The sequence below is a fragment of the Diplotaxodon limnothrissa genome, linkage group LG10 (assembly GCF_057381915.1).
Source record: "Diplotaxodon limnothrissa isolate DT_005_m linkage group LG10, D_limnothrissa_male_GT1.1, whole genome shotgun sequence".
NCBI classification, from domain to species: domain Eukaryota; kingdom Metazoa; phylum Chordata; class Actinopteri; order Cichliformes; family Cichlidae; genus Diplotaxodon; species Diplotaxodon limnothrissa.
The window spans coordinates 5,108,411-5,125,062 of NC_140605.1; the positions used below are offsets into that span (position 1 = coordinate 5,108,411).

The 16,652-nt window shown below is 40.8% G+C and overlaps 1 protein-coding gene across 1 annotated transcript in view; it reads right to left on the reverse strand.

Annotated features, from left to right (window-relative positions):
• LOC146623780 (endothelial cell-selective adhesion molecule-like) overlaps positions 1 to 13,908 on the reverse strand; it is a 51,506-nt gene extending 37,598 nt beyond the window's left edge. The window contains exon 1 of the mRNA XM_085364289.1: positions 13,485 to 13,908. Within this exon, the coding sequence (XP_085220415.1) occupies positions 13,485 to 13,554 (70 nt within the window). The 5' untranslated portion in view covers positions 13,555 to 13,908. The remainder of the gene's footprint in view (positions 1 to 13,484) is intronic.
• Positions 13,909 to 16,652: the final 2,744 nt, after the last annotated feature.

The following is a 16,652-nucleotide window of genomic DNA, read 5'->3' on the forward strand; positions in this document are numbered from 1 at the left end:
AAAAACAGACCCAGCAGTGTGAAAGACCGAGATTTCTGTCGCTTTGTGGTTCATGTAGCAAACACTTCCAAATTCCCAGTTGTGAAATCGAGTCAGCAAAAAGCTAAACTGCCTCCAACCTGGATTTAATCCTGATAGATCCTGTTTAGCATTCGGATCAGAGACTTCCACCTCTTCAAAAAATGTGAAGAGGTGATTATATGATACATTATTCCATGGGTCTGTTGTACTGTACTTCACAGAGTGCTCCTGTATACGGATACATGAGATCTATGAAGGAGTTGTAGATGCAGTGTGTGGAGAATTCTCAGGAATACACTGCATACTATAACAGTCAGTATTTCCTCTGCACTTTCCTGTCTCATAGCTACACGTCGGTTTATATACCATTGTACTTAGTCTGGAGAAAATAGAGCTTACGTCACACATTCTCTGCAACAGAACGGAACTAGTCTTTCAAAGGACCATAGATCCTTTTCTATTTTCACACTTAACAATGGTTGCATGTGAGGACAGCTGGACATGAGCGACTGATATCAGGTCATCGTAAGATTTACCAAAAGCAAAGGGAATGCTTTGGAAATACTAGAAGCAAAGGGATCACCACAAGGAAAGGAATACTATTATTTGTTCCAAATACAATAACCCCCTCAATCGTTTACTCCAAACACGTGTTAACAGAACCCCCTAGCTGGAGCAATTAGGGATACTGTCCTAACATAAGAAATGATCTAATAATAACAACGTGAAACTTCCCAAACATAAAAAGGAGGAGGTGACATGGATGGGTTGATAAAACTTTAACAAAGCAGTAAGTAGTTCATTTCCACTTTAAGCTGTCTTCTTAATTACATCTTAGGCCTGTCACTATCATTAAGAAGATAAATATCCCATAATCCAAATGACAAATATAATGAGCTCTCCTTAAACTTAACAATCACCACTGATGATTTGTATCAGAGTGTAGGGACACACACACATCTGGTCTTGTGGATTAGAGCACTTTGTCCTATAGACAACTTCACTGGGTCCATGTGCTCGTTTGAGGTTTGACAGCGTTTTAGTTGATAAAGGTGAATGGCTTGGACATGAATTGTTCTGCAGTTTGGAGAAGGCCTCGAAGAGGACTGGCGGCAGCTTCCGGGCCTGGCCGCCATGTACTAAATACTTCAATTAAGGAATTAAGAATTAAGTTAAAGAATTGAAAAGGGCAGGAAGGGAGGGGCATGTAAACAAGAACAAACAGCTTGTAGAGCTGCGGGAACATATATAGATGAGAAGGGGAAGGAATGTGTTTGGAGGCGTGGTCCCGCTCCCAAAATTCAGATACTTTATGACCAGTTAAGGAATCAAAGTGACATTATTATGTGTAAACTGACGATGGCATTTTTCACTGTATTCAATTCAATCCAATAATATTTATACTACATAGACAAGAACAGTTGCCTCAAGGTGCTTTATGATATAAGGTAAAGACCCTACAATAATACAGAGAAACAACAATCAGATGGCTTCTTATGACCACGCACTTGGCGACAGTGGGGAAGAAGAACTCCCCTTTAACAGGGAAACAGGGAGAAACGGACAAAAGACAATAGAGAGGCAGAGATTATAATAACTAATGATTAAATGTTGGGAAGCCCCCAGCAGCAAACACAGACATTTAAACTCCTTTAGCCTGCAGCTGCACAAATCAGAGTTGCATATGCACTGCCACTCTGCAACCCTTCTCTACTTCAGGTCCTCTGGCTTTATGCTGTTTATGACATAATCTGTGTTATATCTGTCACTGATATCACTGATGCCTGACAGTGGATTTGACTGAATTAGAGTTTGAGCAATTAGAGCACTTTGGCCTTAGAGCAATTTGATGGCAGCAACCATGTTTTCTCAGAGGGCTGTTGTCACTTGGACTGAAAATGAAGAAAACGAAATCCAATTATGACAGTATTGGCAGAGATCCCCTTACACTGTCAAAAAACCCCAAACTTTATTAGCAGCGAAAAACATGTGTGTGAGGAGGTGCCAAGATAGAATAAGATATGGTCACGGTGCAGAGGATATTTTTTTTAATGAACAGCAATTATATTGTATATGGTGGAGCGTGGTGAGGTCTGGGGAAGATGGGGGTGTGGGGGGTTGCTGCACCACTGAGCTATTATCGGAGATAATGACATCAACTGAGCTCTCTCCTGAGTGTAGCTGTGTGTGACAGAAAAATTGATAAGAGCTTATAATTATGCACCACCCAGGGAGAAGAGGAGCTGTGGAAAAAGAAGAAAAACACAGGGAGATATGGAATGAGTAACAATTTAAAGAAAAGGAGAGTAAATCCAGAAAAGTGCGAGGCTAAGAAGTGCAGATGCAGGTCTGAATATAAATCCTTACACAGAAAGTATTACAGATAGAGTTATGCAGAAACACTAAAAGCACTAAGTAAAAGAATGGAGGAGGAATATATATACATATATAATATGTATATAGGATTGTCTTATTGCATTGGAGTCACACTGGGTTAAATATGTACACTTGGGTTTTAAGGGGTATTTATTATTTTCTTCTTTTTTTGGGTTGTATGGAAGCCCCAAACGCAATTTCATTGTTCTTGACAATGACAATAAATAAATAAATACTAAATACTAAATACTACAAAAACACACACACACGTACATGTACACTACACAGACATCTTAAGCCCCTCACTCTAATCCTCCCGGCTGACCCGAGACACTGATGCTGATGAGATGCTCGAGCTGCAGGCCTCAGGAGAGATGTGATGAAGAAGAAGAAGAGGAAAAGAGGAGGAGGAGGACTAGACAACAAGATGAAAAGGAAAAGGGCAAGAAGAGAGAGGAGGGGGAGGAAGATTTAATCATGCTGATAGACACAGTGGTCTGTGATGAAAAAACTATTGAAATCTTAAGGACAATAAAGGAGATCCATAAGGTAAGAATTTACTCTTGCTCTGTCAGTGACTAGTAACGTCAAGCGTCTTCGGGTGGCTGTTGTTTTGATGTGGTCCTATATTTAAAAAAATCTAAACTGAGGTGAATAAAGCTGTTGTTAATGACTCGACGTGAGGTGGTGATTGGGCAGAAAAACATTTTATGAGATGACAGGGGGTGCTGCCCTCTGGAACGTCACAGACGAGCCAGTGATGTTCGTGGTTACAGGACTTAAGGGACTGCAATGACGGAAAAGCTCCGCTTACATTGGTCCTTCATGAACAGCTTCTATATCTGTCTGTCAAATAAAAGCTGAGCTGTAGGTGTGCTCAGAACACTGCTGTAGCTTTGGGATGTGTTGGGAAGGCAAATTCAGTTAATTTCAACCACAAACTTAGAATAAATGTCCGTGTAGAAGACAAGCAGAACTGTGACATGAAGGGGCCTAAGTTATTTATTCTCTGAGTGTCTTTTTATAGATAAATCTTACAATGCATACATTATTAAACCTTACTGACAGAAATGTTGATTATTGGCCAATTATTATTTTTAATAATAATTTTATTGTTATTGTTATTTCAATTCCACCATCAGGTTGAGGTCTTTCTGGGTGGAGTTTGCATGTTTGCATGGGTTCTCTCTGGGTACTCCAGCTTTTTCCCACGGTCCAAAGATGTGCTGTTGATGGGATTAGGTTAATTGGAAATTTTAAATTGCCCTTAGGTATGAATGTGAGTGCAAATGGTTTTCTGTGTCTATATGTTAGCCCTGCGACAGACTGGCGACCTGTCCAGGGTGTACCCTGCCTCTCGCCCTAAGACAGCTGGGACAGGCTCCAGCCTCCCTCGTGACCCTGAAAAGGATAGGCGGAAGAGAATGGATGGATGGATGGAATATATGTCTTATCTTTTTACCTTAATTATCAATGATTAACTAAGCGTTATTAGTCCTCTTAGGAAAAAACAAAAAAACCATGCTTCCCAAAGGTATGTGGAAATCCGTTTTTCTTATACTGTCGACACAATCTTCATCCTGTAAAACCACTGAAATAGATCTGAAATTGTCAGCTCCTTAATGCTTTTGGTGGTCTTGGAGTACAGGAGCAAATCATAGCATTCGTTCACACAGTGTTGATCATTACTGAAACCTTTCTTAATGCACCTTTCATCACAACGTCAGAGAATTGAAGTTCACAGCAATCCAACAATACACATGGCTGTGTGTGCCACTGGCAATGAAGCAGCATGCTGCTATATGCACCATACGAAGGTAAGGGCTGAAAGTCTCTCCACTCTGTTAACACGCTTTTCCTAGATTACTGTGTTTATTTATTGTTATATCTATTTTTTTCTTCTTCTTTTTTTAAAGGCATTACTGTGTTAAGCAGCCCAACCATAAATTCCCAGATTATTCTTAAGCAGAATTGCAGTCTCTTTTTGTATGTTTTTATGTGCTATCTAAAGTCGACGGCTCTGATTCTCGGGTGCTGATACATTTAATTGTAGGAAAAGTAGGAAATTAGCAGATGACAGAGGATTATGAAGAGTCACGCTAACTAAAAAATAGCACCGAACATCAGACTGATGAATGACATTTAATCCTGAGAGGCGTCTGAAGAGACACGGGACATAAACCCTACCTGTTCCTCCCACTCTCTCTCTAACAGAACCTCTTTGCTTTTTCTGCCTCGCTGAGAACACGAGTCCAACCTCTGATGGCCTGAAGGCTCCAGCTTAATAATGTGACTATAATGGCTTTTTCCACATAGCTGCCAGTGCCACCTCTTACACAATTACTCCATCTGACTTCCACTGAGACACTGCAATTATGTCTTTGATAAAGCTGGAGAAATTGTTCTCTTCACACAGGTGTCAGTGTCAGCATCTGCAAAAAACGGCCATTCCCTGTCTGTCCACATGCTCTGTGTGTTCTGTAGTTCTAACGTCATTGATCAAGACACACGCTGGTTACTTTATTGTAATCTACATGCTAGTATGTATCAAATGATATCATGAGAAAATGATACATTTTTGTTTTTTAAATGCAATATATGGTAAAGCCCTGTGATAGGCTAGTATCTCTCACCTTACACCTGCTGGGATATGCTCCAGTCCCCCTGTGACCTCGAATTAGATACATGTTTAAGAAAACATATAAAACGTATGGTTGAAAAATTGTTAACGGCTTTTCGGGGTATATGTGTAGGGCTGCTCAACGGAGCAAAGAGGCAAGCAGGTTGAGCTGCACTGTGTCCTACACGGTAATATAGCTCAATCTCTTCACGTCACATACCAGACACGCTTTCCCACTTTGTTGGTCTATTCAAGCTGCAAATTTTTTCATCTCTTCATCAGTTTTCCCTGCCTGCTATTTCAACCCCTGCACCACCCGCAGAATCCATGTGTAGGTATATTTACTCATCGCTCTCACAACTGTAAATCTGCGGGAGGAGATTCATTTAGAGCTTTGACACCAAACTATATTTTGCTGCATAAGAAATCATTTCAAAAGTTACTTGTCAGACTGAAATACCATTAATATGTCCCAACTGATGTCACAGATCAGTGCAACAGCATATTTCAATAGATTTTTAATGGGTCATATCATCCAAAATTAACATCTTTCTTTCTTACTACACCTCTACCTGCTATTGCAGTGCTGAAAATAAATGTCAGTGCTGACATTTAAACGCTGCTGCCATCAGAATTTCAAGAGTTTAAAAAATGTAATCACGTTAGTTACTCTTTTTTTAACTTTAATTAATAAACATACAAACCTCATTAATTTGCACTAGTCTTATTTCATATGTGTACGCGACACACTGCTGCAGGTTTTGCTAGTTTCTCCTATCATCCTATCATCAGTCTGATCACAACTCCTTTTACTCACACACGACATGAGGACTGCCCTGGTTGCTGTATGAGCTTTTCAGTTTGTGGTTAAATTAAAAAGCGCTGGAAGAATTCAAATAAAAGCTGCTGGGCTAGCTCGACTTCTGAACTGCTGTGCCTTTGTTGTTAGCTTCCTCCATGATGAGGAAGCTAGCTCTCCTGTTAGCAACCAGTGATGTGCTCCTGATACATGCTGTAGCAGAATTCTTGTGTGTGTCACAGGCATCAAACGAGTTCATATTTGAAAATGATGAAGTCTATTCACTTAATAAAGTAATCATTGAGTGTGCGTATGACCTGCCATAATACTTGAAGAAAAAAAACCTAGGATTATGTCCAGGATTATGACTCTGTGAAGTTGTTAGAGTATCAACCTCTAACCCTCACCCTCATTTAGAATAACTTGACATGGTATATCTCATCTAAGCCCATGCCTTCACTACCATCTGTGAGCTGCTTTATTGACTTCTGCTTTAGTTTTTCTCAAGGACGGGTGAAGGAAATGTGCGATTGTTGACAAATTCTGGTTGCAACATCTGTTAGCAGCACTGGAAGCAAGATGCATGTGTTCACTAAAGTGGCTGGAGTCAAGGCTCTTCTTACTCCAACCCCGGTGGGTTGAGTTGTTGTTGAAAATGTTTTGTGGAATTTAGCGAAACTTACAAGCCTGAAATGAAAATTCTGACAATCTGGACAAGAGCCAGATATTCCAATTAGCAGTGTCTGTGAAAGACTTAATTATTAGTTAACAGTTAGTGGTTACCATAAAAGGGCTATTTACATCAGACTGCTGATGCACTGGTAATAGAGCAAAGGATTCAGACTGGCCTTAAGAACCACCTGATAAGCCTCCTGCGGCTCCCTCAGCTGTAAATAGTCATTAGCTAGTATACTGTCAAAGCCTGGCCACATCACAGGCAACCCTGAATTAAACAGTGGGTATAAGGCTGACACTGCAGTCTGCAATGTGTGTTTAATTCCACAGTATATAATGTTCTTAAGACCCCATAAAACCAACAGAACTCCTCCACGCCTTACATTTATGTATAAACATAGAGGGCTGCAAAGGGTCATAAATGTTTGAATGCAAATATCAGCTGGGAATAACAGCCCAAATCAAAAACAACAATATGTTTACTGTCCAGATAAGATTTCTATCAGAATTTGCATGAATGTTCTCAAAAAACAAACAAAGAAAAAAAACAATCAACACCCCCAAAGAGCCACTATGTCCAGGTTTCTGGTCAAGAAAGAATGAAGGGGAGGGACAGACAGAAAAAGAAAGACAAAATAAAGAAGCACGAGCGTCTGTGCCTTTAAGAGTCCCCAGGCCAGAGCTGATCGTTGGGAAAGTCACCAAGTGATTTTCTCATGACCCCAGAGAGGAGGCCTTCTTCCTTCTGGGTCCATGGATGGAGAAGAGATGTCACTGAAAACCCACAAAAGGGGCACTTGCCACCTACAGTAAAAGTCACGGCTGGCACCATGTCTCACTGTACATCTGTCATCTAACTGCTATTTCCATGTTCTCGGTGAAAAATTCCTCTATTACATCCACACATTTCCAAGTAACATTACACAGGCCTAGTTGTGTTACTCTTTTGTCTCTTTCCCACAGTTTATCCCATATTGAGACTAAAAATAAGAATGTTTGTATGGACTTATAAATAGTAGTAACTCAGTGAATGTGGGGCACGAGTTGCAAATCATCAAACCTCCAGTGGCTGGACTGAGCATGGTCTTTACAGGTCAATGCAGCGCTTAAAAATGCAGCCAGCACTGCAGTGCTCCACATGCTTCAATCACGTCACTAATCCTGTGAATGGGCCTAATTACTGCAATATAATTAGATTAAGGTGTTTGCATGACCCCAGACTTAATTGCAGTATGAGACTGGGATTGAGGTATCAATGTGAGATTGTCTGTCTGAAGTGAATGTTAACATCTCTCATTCAGACAAAGACCAGAAAAATAATCTTGCAGACGTGCTAAATGACCACTAAGAGAAGAAGAACGTGAATGAAACCAAAGATTTAGAGAATGATAACTGCCGTTGGAGTCATTGTATTACACATTACATCTCTTAAACATAAGCAGGCGTATATTACATAGTTAGTCCCTGGAGAAAGTAATTTGTTACACTACTCTCTACACTACTTTGTCATTACTCAGCTGTAGCCTGATTGCTCATTACATTGATCAGGTCTCGCTGCAGGGTTGGGGTGTCAGAAAGTGATTTCCAAAGTTTCCGTTCATTTTTCTTTGCTTATAATGGCAAATAGACTATAGTCAACAGGATTTATGAAGGGGTTACATATAAAATAAAGAAATGACCTGTCTTTATGACGTGCATTATATTAAATCCAGCCTTTTTTCCAGCGCCTTAAAATGTCTTTATGGAAATGTGATGTTATAGTTGCTGCTGCCCTCTTGGGAAGATCTCTTAAAAACGCACAACAGCTTTAATGTCACACTGGGTTGTGCGCTAGCGTTGTGTTAGCATGTTCTTTGTGCAGATGTGCAGACTTCAAACTTTTTTAACATGACTTCTTTGAATTTCAGTAGATAATAACATGCTGAATGATCACAAAGAAGATATGAAATAAGAACAAACACAGTGAAAACAACTACAGGGAAAGAAAAGAAGCACATTGTGGCTTTTTTGGGATTTGATATATTATGCTGTGAGATTGAATCTGAACTAATCTCCACTCCGGTTCTTGTCCTTCTGGGCTTTGTACAGGGTACAAGTGAGTGTAAATATAAAAGATTACAAGGCACACTTGCACAGACTGACAACTGGACAACAAACTATCTCACTAAAGAGGAAAGAGTGCACTGCTGTATGTATGTCATTATGTACCGATAAATCCCTCAATCTTCCCCCCTGAAATCAAAATTGCACCAGTTGCTGGGGACACATACGTGAGGAGCGCAGCCTTCAAACCCTTGTAATCCCGGCTCAGAGTTGAAAAGGGGCTTTGCTGCACATCTATTTGGTTTTATTCTAAAAAACAGGCAATTAGAGATAAGGCCATAGTTGTACGCTTGAGAAACTGCATTGAATAGCTCGGCTTTTTCATCTTCTTAGAGTTAAAAACATATTTTGGAATTAAGCGCTAATGTGGTAAAAAATAGCGTGTGAAACTTCAACCTACCACATGTCAAGTGTGCTAGTATACCAAGCTTCAATACCTATTATCTTCTAAAGCAGGAAAGCTCATAGCCAAGAGTGACTCTATGTTAAAATAAGACATGCTACTATTAATAATTATCGCAGCACTCTCACTTAATATTATAAATCACTGACAGTCATCAGCGGTGAGGACACCGCTGCCTCACCTCCCAACAGAGCATTTTGAAGCTTGTATGGGTTGACCTTGTTAAATAACTAGCGTCCATCACAGGACACACCTGGAAAACAAATGAAGATGTGCGCTCTTGCCAGATGGTGTGTCCAGAATGCAAGATTAATTGTACAGCGGCTGCTGAAGAGATAAGGCATAGCTCATACATCGCCGCCGCTGGTCTTTGATAAGTGACGTCAAGCTTCAAGATTATTGTGTGTGCTTATGTAAATCCGGTGCTAGAACACGGTGCTGGGACGAGCTAAAACAGCAACTCTTTCAGTTACAATACCTTCATTTTACGATCATATTAGCCAACAATCTGACTTTAAAGTTTTATTCTTCAGAATCTGTGTCTGCACCCCTCACCAGGATGCCTTGATAACATGAACGCAGGGGCGTGAACCACATACTTCTTGGAATAAAACGCTAAATACACACGACAAGGACTTTTAGTGGTAAGACTGATATGACACCAGGAAAAGATTAAACTCTGCCAACTGACACAGCTTACCTCAGAAAAAGACAAAGGGCAAATTAAGCAATTAGACACGAGTGAATAATTAGGCACAGTGCTTGATGAACCTAAGCTAATATAATCAAATTAGCTGACCCAAACACAACTTCACTGAGACAATGTTAATGAGTTTGTGTGACTGAGAAGAACTGTTCATGCTAGCAAAGCTTAATATAAAAAGATACAACTGATGGGTGGTAGCACAGAAGGTAAGTGTCACGTTTAATTAGGAAAGGTAACACTGAATTAAACAGAGGACAACACTGAAGTTCAGCACTGTGCCACAATGGTAAAGCTGACTATGTGCAGCTGTTTCAGATGGTCTTACTACTACTAATGTCTGTGTGTGTGTGTGTGTGTGTGTGTGTGTGTGTGTGTGTGTGTGTGTGTGTGTGTGTTGGAAGTTTACTATACTTGTGGGGACCAACAGCCCTTATGGGGACCCAAATCCTGGTTCCCACAAGTTTGAAGGCATTTTTGAGACTCAAAATGTGGAATTAGTGTCAGGGTTAAAATTGGGTTATGGTTAGGTTTAGGGTAAGGGTCAGGGTTAGGCATTTATTTTTGATGGTTAGGGTTAGGGTAAGCAGCTAGGGAAAGCATTATGTCAATGAGCTGTCCCCACGAGGATAGCAACACCAGAAATGTGTGTGTGTGTGTGTGTGTGTGTGTGTGTGTGTGTGTGTGTGTGTGTGTGTGTGTGTGTGTGTGTGTGTGTGTGTGTGTGTCACTTGTTTCTACCTGAAGTGGAGCAGAAGAACACAGCATCTCATGAGCTGAGTTTTGTCTACCTGGCAGGTCATTGTTTTCCCAGAGGTAAATGTGCCTAGTCTAGACTTCTTTAACCATTTGAGGTCTAAGTTGCCACTGGTGATGATCTTAACCATAACGCCAAATCTACCCACAGGCAATCAGAATATGTAACGTTTGGTTTTATTAAATGCTCTTAGAAACTGGGGAACAAAGAAAACAATCACTGCAGCTTACACACATGAAAACTATTTACATTTTACAAGTTTTACCCTTCTCCAAAGTACAGGGTTAGAATGGATAAGAGGTTGCCAACTATAATAGTAGTGAAAAAAAAAAGAGTGAAAAATTCTAAACCTTCCTAGATCATCCTTCTGAGTGTGAAGTCAGGCCTTCTGCTATAATGTAGGACAACCAAATGCAGTCCAGTCTCAACCTGCGATGATTCGTCATTGGCCAAAAGCGTGAACTGGCACCAAAATCTATGGTGCAGCAGGACAATCAATTAAGCATTTGTTTTTAGGGGGCAGCACAGCGGTTTTCCTGCTGTGTTCCTCACAGCAGGAAAATTCTGGGTTTAAATCTACCTTTTTCTGTGGAGTTGTGGGTACTCCCGCTTCCTCCCACAGGAAGGAAGCCAGTTAGTTTGGGTGAAATGGTGATTCTAAAGTTCCATAGGTGTGAGTGTGGACTATTTTCTGTCTCTCTGTGTCGGCCCTGTGAGAGACTGGCAACCTGTGCATGTACCCCGCCTCTCACCCTATGGCAGCTGGGATAGATTCCAAACATGGCGAATTGTGCCCTCGAGATGACATTTGAAATGCAGCGACTGTTTCGGAAATCTTAAATAAATAGATTTTCACACAAAAAGGCAGTCCTTCTGAGAAAATGGGTCAAACAACAATACGTGTGCGACAGCAGTCGCCAGGCTTCTGACAAGGAAGAATAATAAGCATGAAATCGTTTTTAGAAACAAGTTATTTACCCGACGTGGTCACAGAACACGGTCAGAACATTCTGTGAAAAAGATAATTTATACATCAACATGTGGTAACTCGTAAAGATTACAGGGAGACAGAAAAGGACAATATTCTGTTCATTAAGGTTTCCTCCTTTTAGAGGAGTAGCAGAATTTCAAATCGTTCATCACACATGGTGACTCCTGCGTTTTTCTGTTGGTGAGAATTTTTCGCACGTAACTTTTTCACTCTTATGAGTACATCATGCAGTCATAGTGCAAACACACTCAAAAAAGAGCAAGTATGGAAGTGAAGTCATATGTTTTTGACATATCCTCAATCACTCAGCAGCTGCTTGCGAGTCTGATAACATTCTCCACTGCGCTGGATTTTGAACTGAACCACCATGTTGTTTGTAGGAGGAGGTTTGCTCACTTCCTGCTCTAACGCACACATCTGGGATTCAAAGAGCTCACAGTTTTCCTGTTGCCACCGGGTGCTATTCATGAACATTTCCTCTCTGTGTCTTGACTGCTCAGTGTTTTCAGGACACACCTGCAGGGCGATTGATGGTGAGGTCAAGGTCAGCTACTGTGCTCATACAGTATCTTCCTGTTGTCCTGTGACCCTGAATCATAGCCTGCTGATAAAATTGGTTGCCAGACATTGCTTGCAGTCACCCCTTACAATGACTTAATTCACTGTCTCATCGCAGTGAACCTAGATGGTGCAAAATGGAAGTGTTACTCAGGTAATACTCCCTCAGAGAGAAACTACCTCAATGACAGGGAATGTGACTGTTTTGGCAACAGCACTGAAAAGCACACATAAGCTACGGGCAGCTGAGAACAAATTCAGGCAAAGTGTGTATCTCTCACTGGCTTTCATGTCTCACAGAGCAATATGAAAGTCAGCACCCAGACTCTTGGAAGTGACAGGCGCTCACCTGGAGCAGATGGGGCTCTACAACTTAAATAGATGTTTCCAGTTTCTCCATATGAGAGTGGAGTGGAGCATGTGAGCAGTCCAAAAACTGAGTGTTTGACTCTTTCATTGCTGACACTGAATAAAAAAAATCATTTCAGTCATTGCTGAGGGTTAAATTGAGACAAGAGGGACGATAAAATGATGATTCAAAATTCATGAGCTCATGAACGTCCAGCAGTTCCTTGTTGCTTTTCAAGGAGAATGACTATTAAATCAGTAGTGCCTTTATATGAACTCTAGTAGGTCTCCGAATTAGAAGGAACTGCACAAAACTCAAGAAATATTAATATTCTCTTGAAATGCAGAAAAAAAAGAAAAAAAATACTCCCTTCTAGGTGCAGCCATTAGTTCTTTTTTTACTGGAATTAATCATTTAAAAACTTCTTGCTCCCCAAAACGTTTGCAAAATACTCGTGCAGCTGTACCGTGGCCCAATTTCTAAATCAAAGAGAGGGAAAAGTAGGCTGCTTGTACTGTACAGCTATCAGTGAAAGTAGGAGTTTAATACATTGCTAGAGAGAGTGACGGCTGAGCCAGTGTTGCAGCAGCTATAAAGGGATTATTCTTCCCTGGAAGACATAATCATGTGTAACACACTTGTTTCAAATCCTGTGAAAAACAAACAGGTGTTTCAGCTTCAAATCCAGCCCTTCATCCTCTGGCACACATACAGCAAAGAACCCCCAGAAGCAGACCCTGCTGTCATTTCTGTCATTAGTTACAGGTTCCTGATTATGACTCATGTCAGCACAGCGTGGTCGGACTTCAGTAAATCCCACATTCTAATGTACACTATGTTGCTTTGATATTTAATATCTATCAATGTAGCTGCCATCACCAGTGTGTGAATGTGTGCGTGAATGGGTGGATGACTGGATGTGTAAAGCGCTTTGGGGTCCGTAGGGACTAGTAAAGCGCTATATAAATACAGGCCATTTACCATTTAATGCTAACAGGATGGATGCAAATTTTAAGATCTGAAATACAAAGTGATAACCACTGTTTGCGTGTGTGTATGCTTCTGGAAATGTGAACAAACAAGGAAACACAACAGAAGGCATTTATATAAGGCAGGTGAAGAAGCTGACCTGTGAGCGCGCACTGAAAGGTAAAGTAGAGCAGGGGAAGTTTCCTCGAAGTAGTGCTGGAGGCTCCCATGGCTGATGTACACACTTCTCAGTTGTCAACGTCCTTCACCAGGCTTTATGTGAGCACTCCGCCTCAGGCAAATAAAGCTCTTCAAGTCTGCTCAGCGGGCTTCCCACTATCTCCACGCGCTGGCCGAGGAAGGTAAGGTAGGGGACACTTCAGGTGAGGAAGTGTGGAAAGGGTCTTATCTCACTGACGCACGGATCCCCTTTTCTGACTTGGTGGAGCGATGCGAATATTAAAGTGGAGTGAAAACTGGATTGGCAACGACACCAAAGGTCATCCGAGACTCTTCTTGTCCTCCTTTTAACATCTAGAATTCCCTGCTTATCGACACGGCGGCGAGTGGGTTATAACTCTGCAAGTTGTCATCCCGAGACCTTTCCTACGAGAGAGAGAGAGACGTGCCACCTCCACAGTAGAGCTGTAGAGTCAGTCGAGCGCAATTTCCGGAAGCCTCCAACAAAATAAGGTCCGTGAAAGACTGCCTTAGACGATGTCTTTTATTTTGAAAACAAAAATGTTCCACCTTTATTATTTTACTGTCTGTAAAATTAAGCTTGACGCAGTTTCGCTAGTTCTCAGGTTCAGTAGGGGGCAGGTGTACGAATGTGTGTGTGTGTGTGTGTGTGTGTGTGTGTGTGTGTGTGTGTGTGTGTGTGTGTGTGTGTGTGTTTCTTCACTTCATTTCTACACTTTGCTAATAACGAATTGGATAATTACTCAGACTTCGTGGGTTACTGATAACAAGCCGCTGAATCAAACAAAGTGGCGATGAGTAAATGAAAAACTGGATCACTTATCAGTCTTTCCAAAACCCTTACAGTATGCTTTTAATTATTAGTTATTAGTTGTTATTATTATTAATCGCTGGAACAATAGTGAGCAGTATAGATGTATTGAGCCAGGCCTGATGGAAGAGCACATGTACCTGGGCTAGATGATACCGGCCTCTATAGTCACTCAACCAAGAGCACGACTCCCCATCTCTGCTGTTGTGGACTCTGCAACATGCACTATTCCTACTACCAGTGTCATTGAAATTAACAAACCAATATGGCACTGTGACTGTGATCTTAGAGCACATGGGTATAAAATCAAGGATGTGTGCAGAAGCATAGAGAAAAAGGCTGGAAACCAAATTCCGGGAAGCTCCTAAAGATGTTAGTTTGGTAACTGAGGGCAGCTGGGCGTTATGACAGACAGGTATTGGATGAAAACAAGGTACAACATTATATCCAAAACTGCGACTGGAGAGATGGTCAGGCACAGGGCTCACAGCTCTTGCCACTAGGCTGAAGAGATATACCAGAGAAGCACAATGGCAGACCCACACAGAGATGAAATGAGCAATACAAGAAGAACATCTGGGAGAAAGACGTGTCACACCATCAACACCAGTGGCTGATGGACCTAAGAGCAGACCACAGCAACTTCCCAGAACAAGCCAGTGAACGTCACAAATACAGACATCCAACAATGTCTGAATTTGCTGGACAGCACCATGACCATACTGCTTGGAGAAGCCAATGGCACGCTATGATTTCATATGTAATAAACCAAAGCAAATAACAACAAAAAAATAAAAAACTGCATTACTTCCTTCACTACTGAGTCCTTGAATTTTCATTTAAAAAATACAAATAGGAACATAAACAGTTTTAAACTGCACTACAGCTCAAGATTTTCTAACAATCAGCCTGTTTTCAACCCCCCACATCTAAAGCTCCATCCTTTTCCCTCACCTCCACTTTAAAATCTCCAGTCTTCAGTTCCTGTTCTATCATGTGTGAAGAGGCATGGTTCTGAGAGCAGAGAAACAGACTCGACACGGCTTGACGTGAATTCCCAAGGTGAGCTCACCATCCTGTTGCAAAAAGAAAGACTGACCTGTCCTCTCCGAGGTGGTCAGACCTCTTTATTTCATTTCCTGAGGTTGCCCAGTTGCCTCAGCAACAAGGGTGAGGCTAATGCAGGCAGACTGCTCAATTATGAGAGGTGAACAGGGGTTGCTCACGTGATTAAATCTAAAGAAGCAGTGTCCAAATTTTGTGGGGATGAGATTTTGTTGTGTTGTTGTAAACTGCATCTGGGCCTCCAGCTCAAATCCACAGCATTCAGGCAAAAGCTGTCAAAACATGCTGTTTTGTATTTAGGAGCAAAAATCAGTGAGGCTCATGCTGCATTCTTGGCCAGGCTTCTAACTCGAACGGCTACAAGGAGCTGGTCAAACGGTAAACAAACCTGACACCTGGAGGCCAAACATATTGCTCACTCCAATTAACGACCTATAACGAGACATGAAAGAAATTTCCTTCCTCCTGTTATCAGTTTAGTTTTTCTTTAAGCCCATCAAAACATATCCTGTACATATCCTATCTCAATCCACTCCACACTTAATCAAACCCAAAGAAATAAAACAGCAAGCAACATGAAAACTGATTTATACCAATGTCGTCAAGGTTTTGTATGTATTTGTTCGGAAGTATTTGGAATGGTACAAATTTTCTGTTTTGTTCTTTGGTAATAGGAGCAAAGAGCTGCTCAACTGAATGTGCTGCAGAGAACCTGAAGAACACACACACAAAAACATATGACTGTCCAACATCTTTTATGTGTTCATACATAATCCCACTGTAATGGTTTATTATATATATTTAGATACAAATACATTCTGCAGTGATCTGACCTCTTAAGTTTAATAGATTTGATACATAAAGTTTTGTAAAGTTTGACTTTTGATACTTTTTTTGGTCTAAATAAATTGCACAAAACATTTTAAGCAATAAATTGCAAAAAAGAAAGTGTAACAATTATGATACAAATTAAAAACTTGTATATGCAAATTTATATTTAATTAATTTAAAAATAAATGGCCGAAGGTTTAATAGATTATTATTATTATTTCATGGTTCAGGCTTTACAGGGTAAATATTCCTATCTAACACCTAACAGTACATTTAGCAGCTATCCATGGAAAGAACCAGAAAGAGAAACAATACTAGATTCATGTTCAAGAGGAACATTACTAACATCTCAAGCGTAATGCATTCAATTATAACTATAAAGGTGGCGATGTTGTTTGTTTTTGGTCATGTAACAGGTCA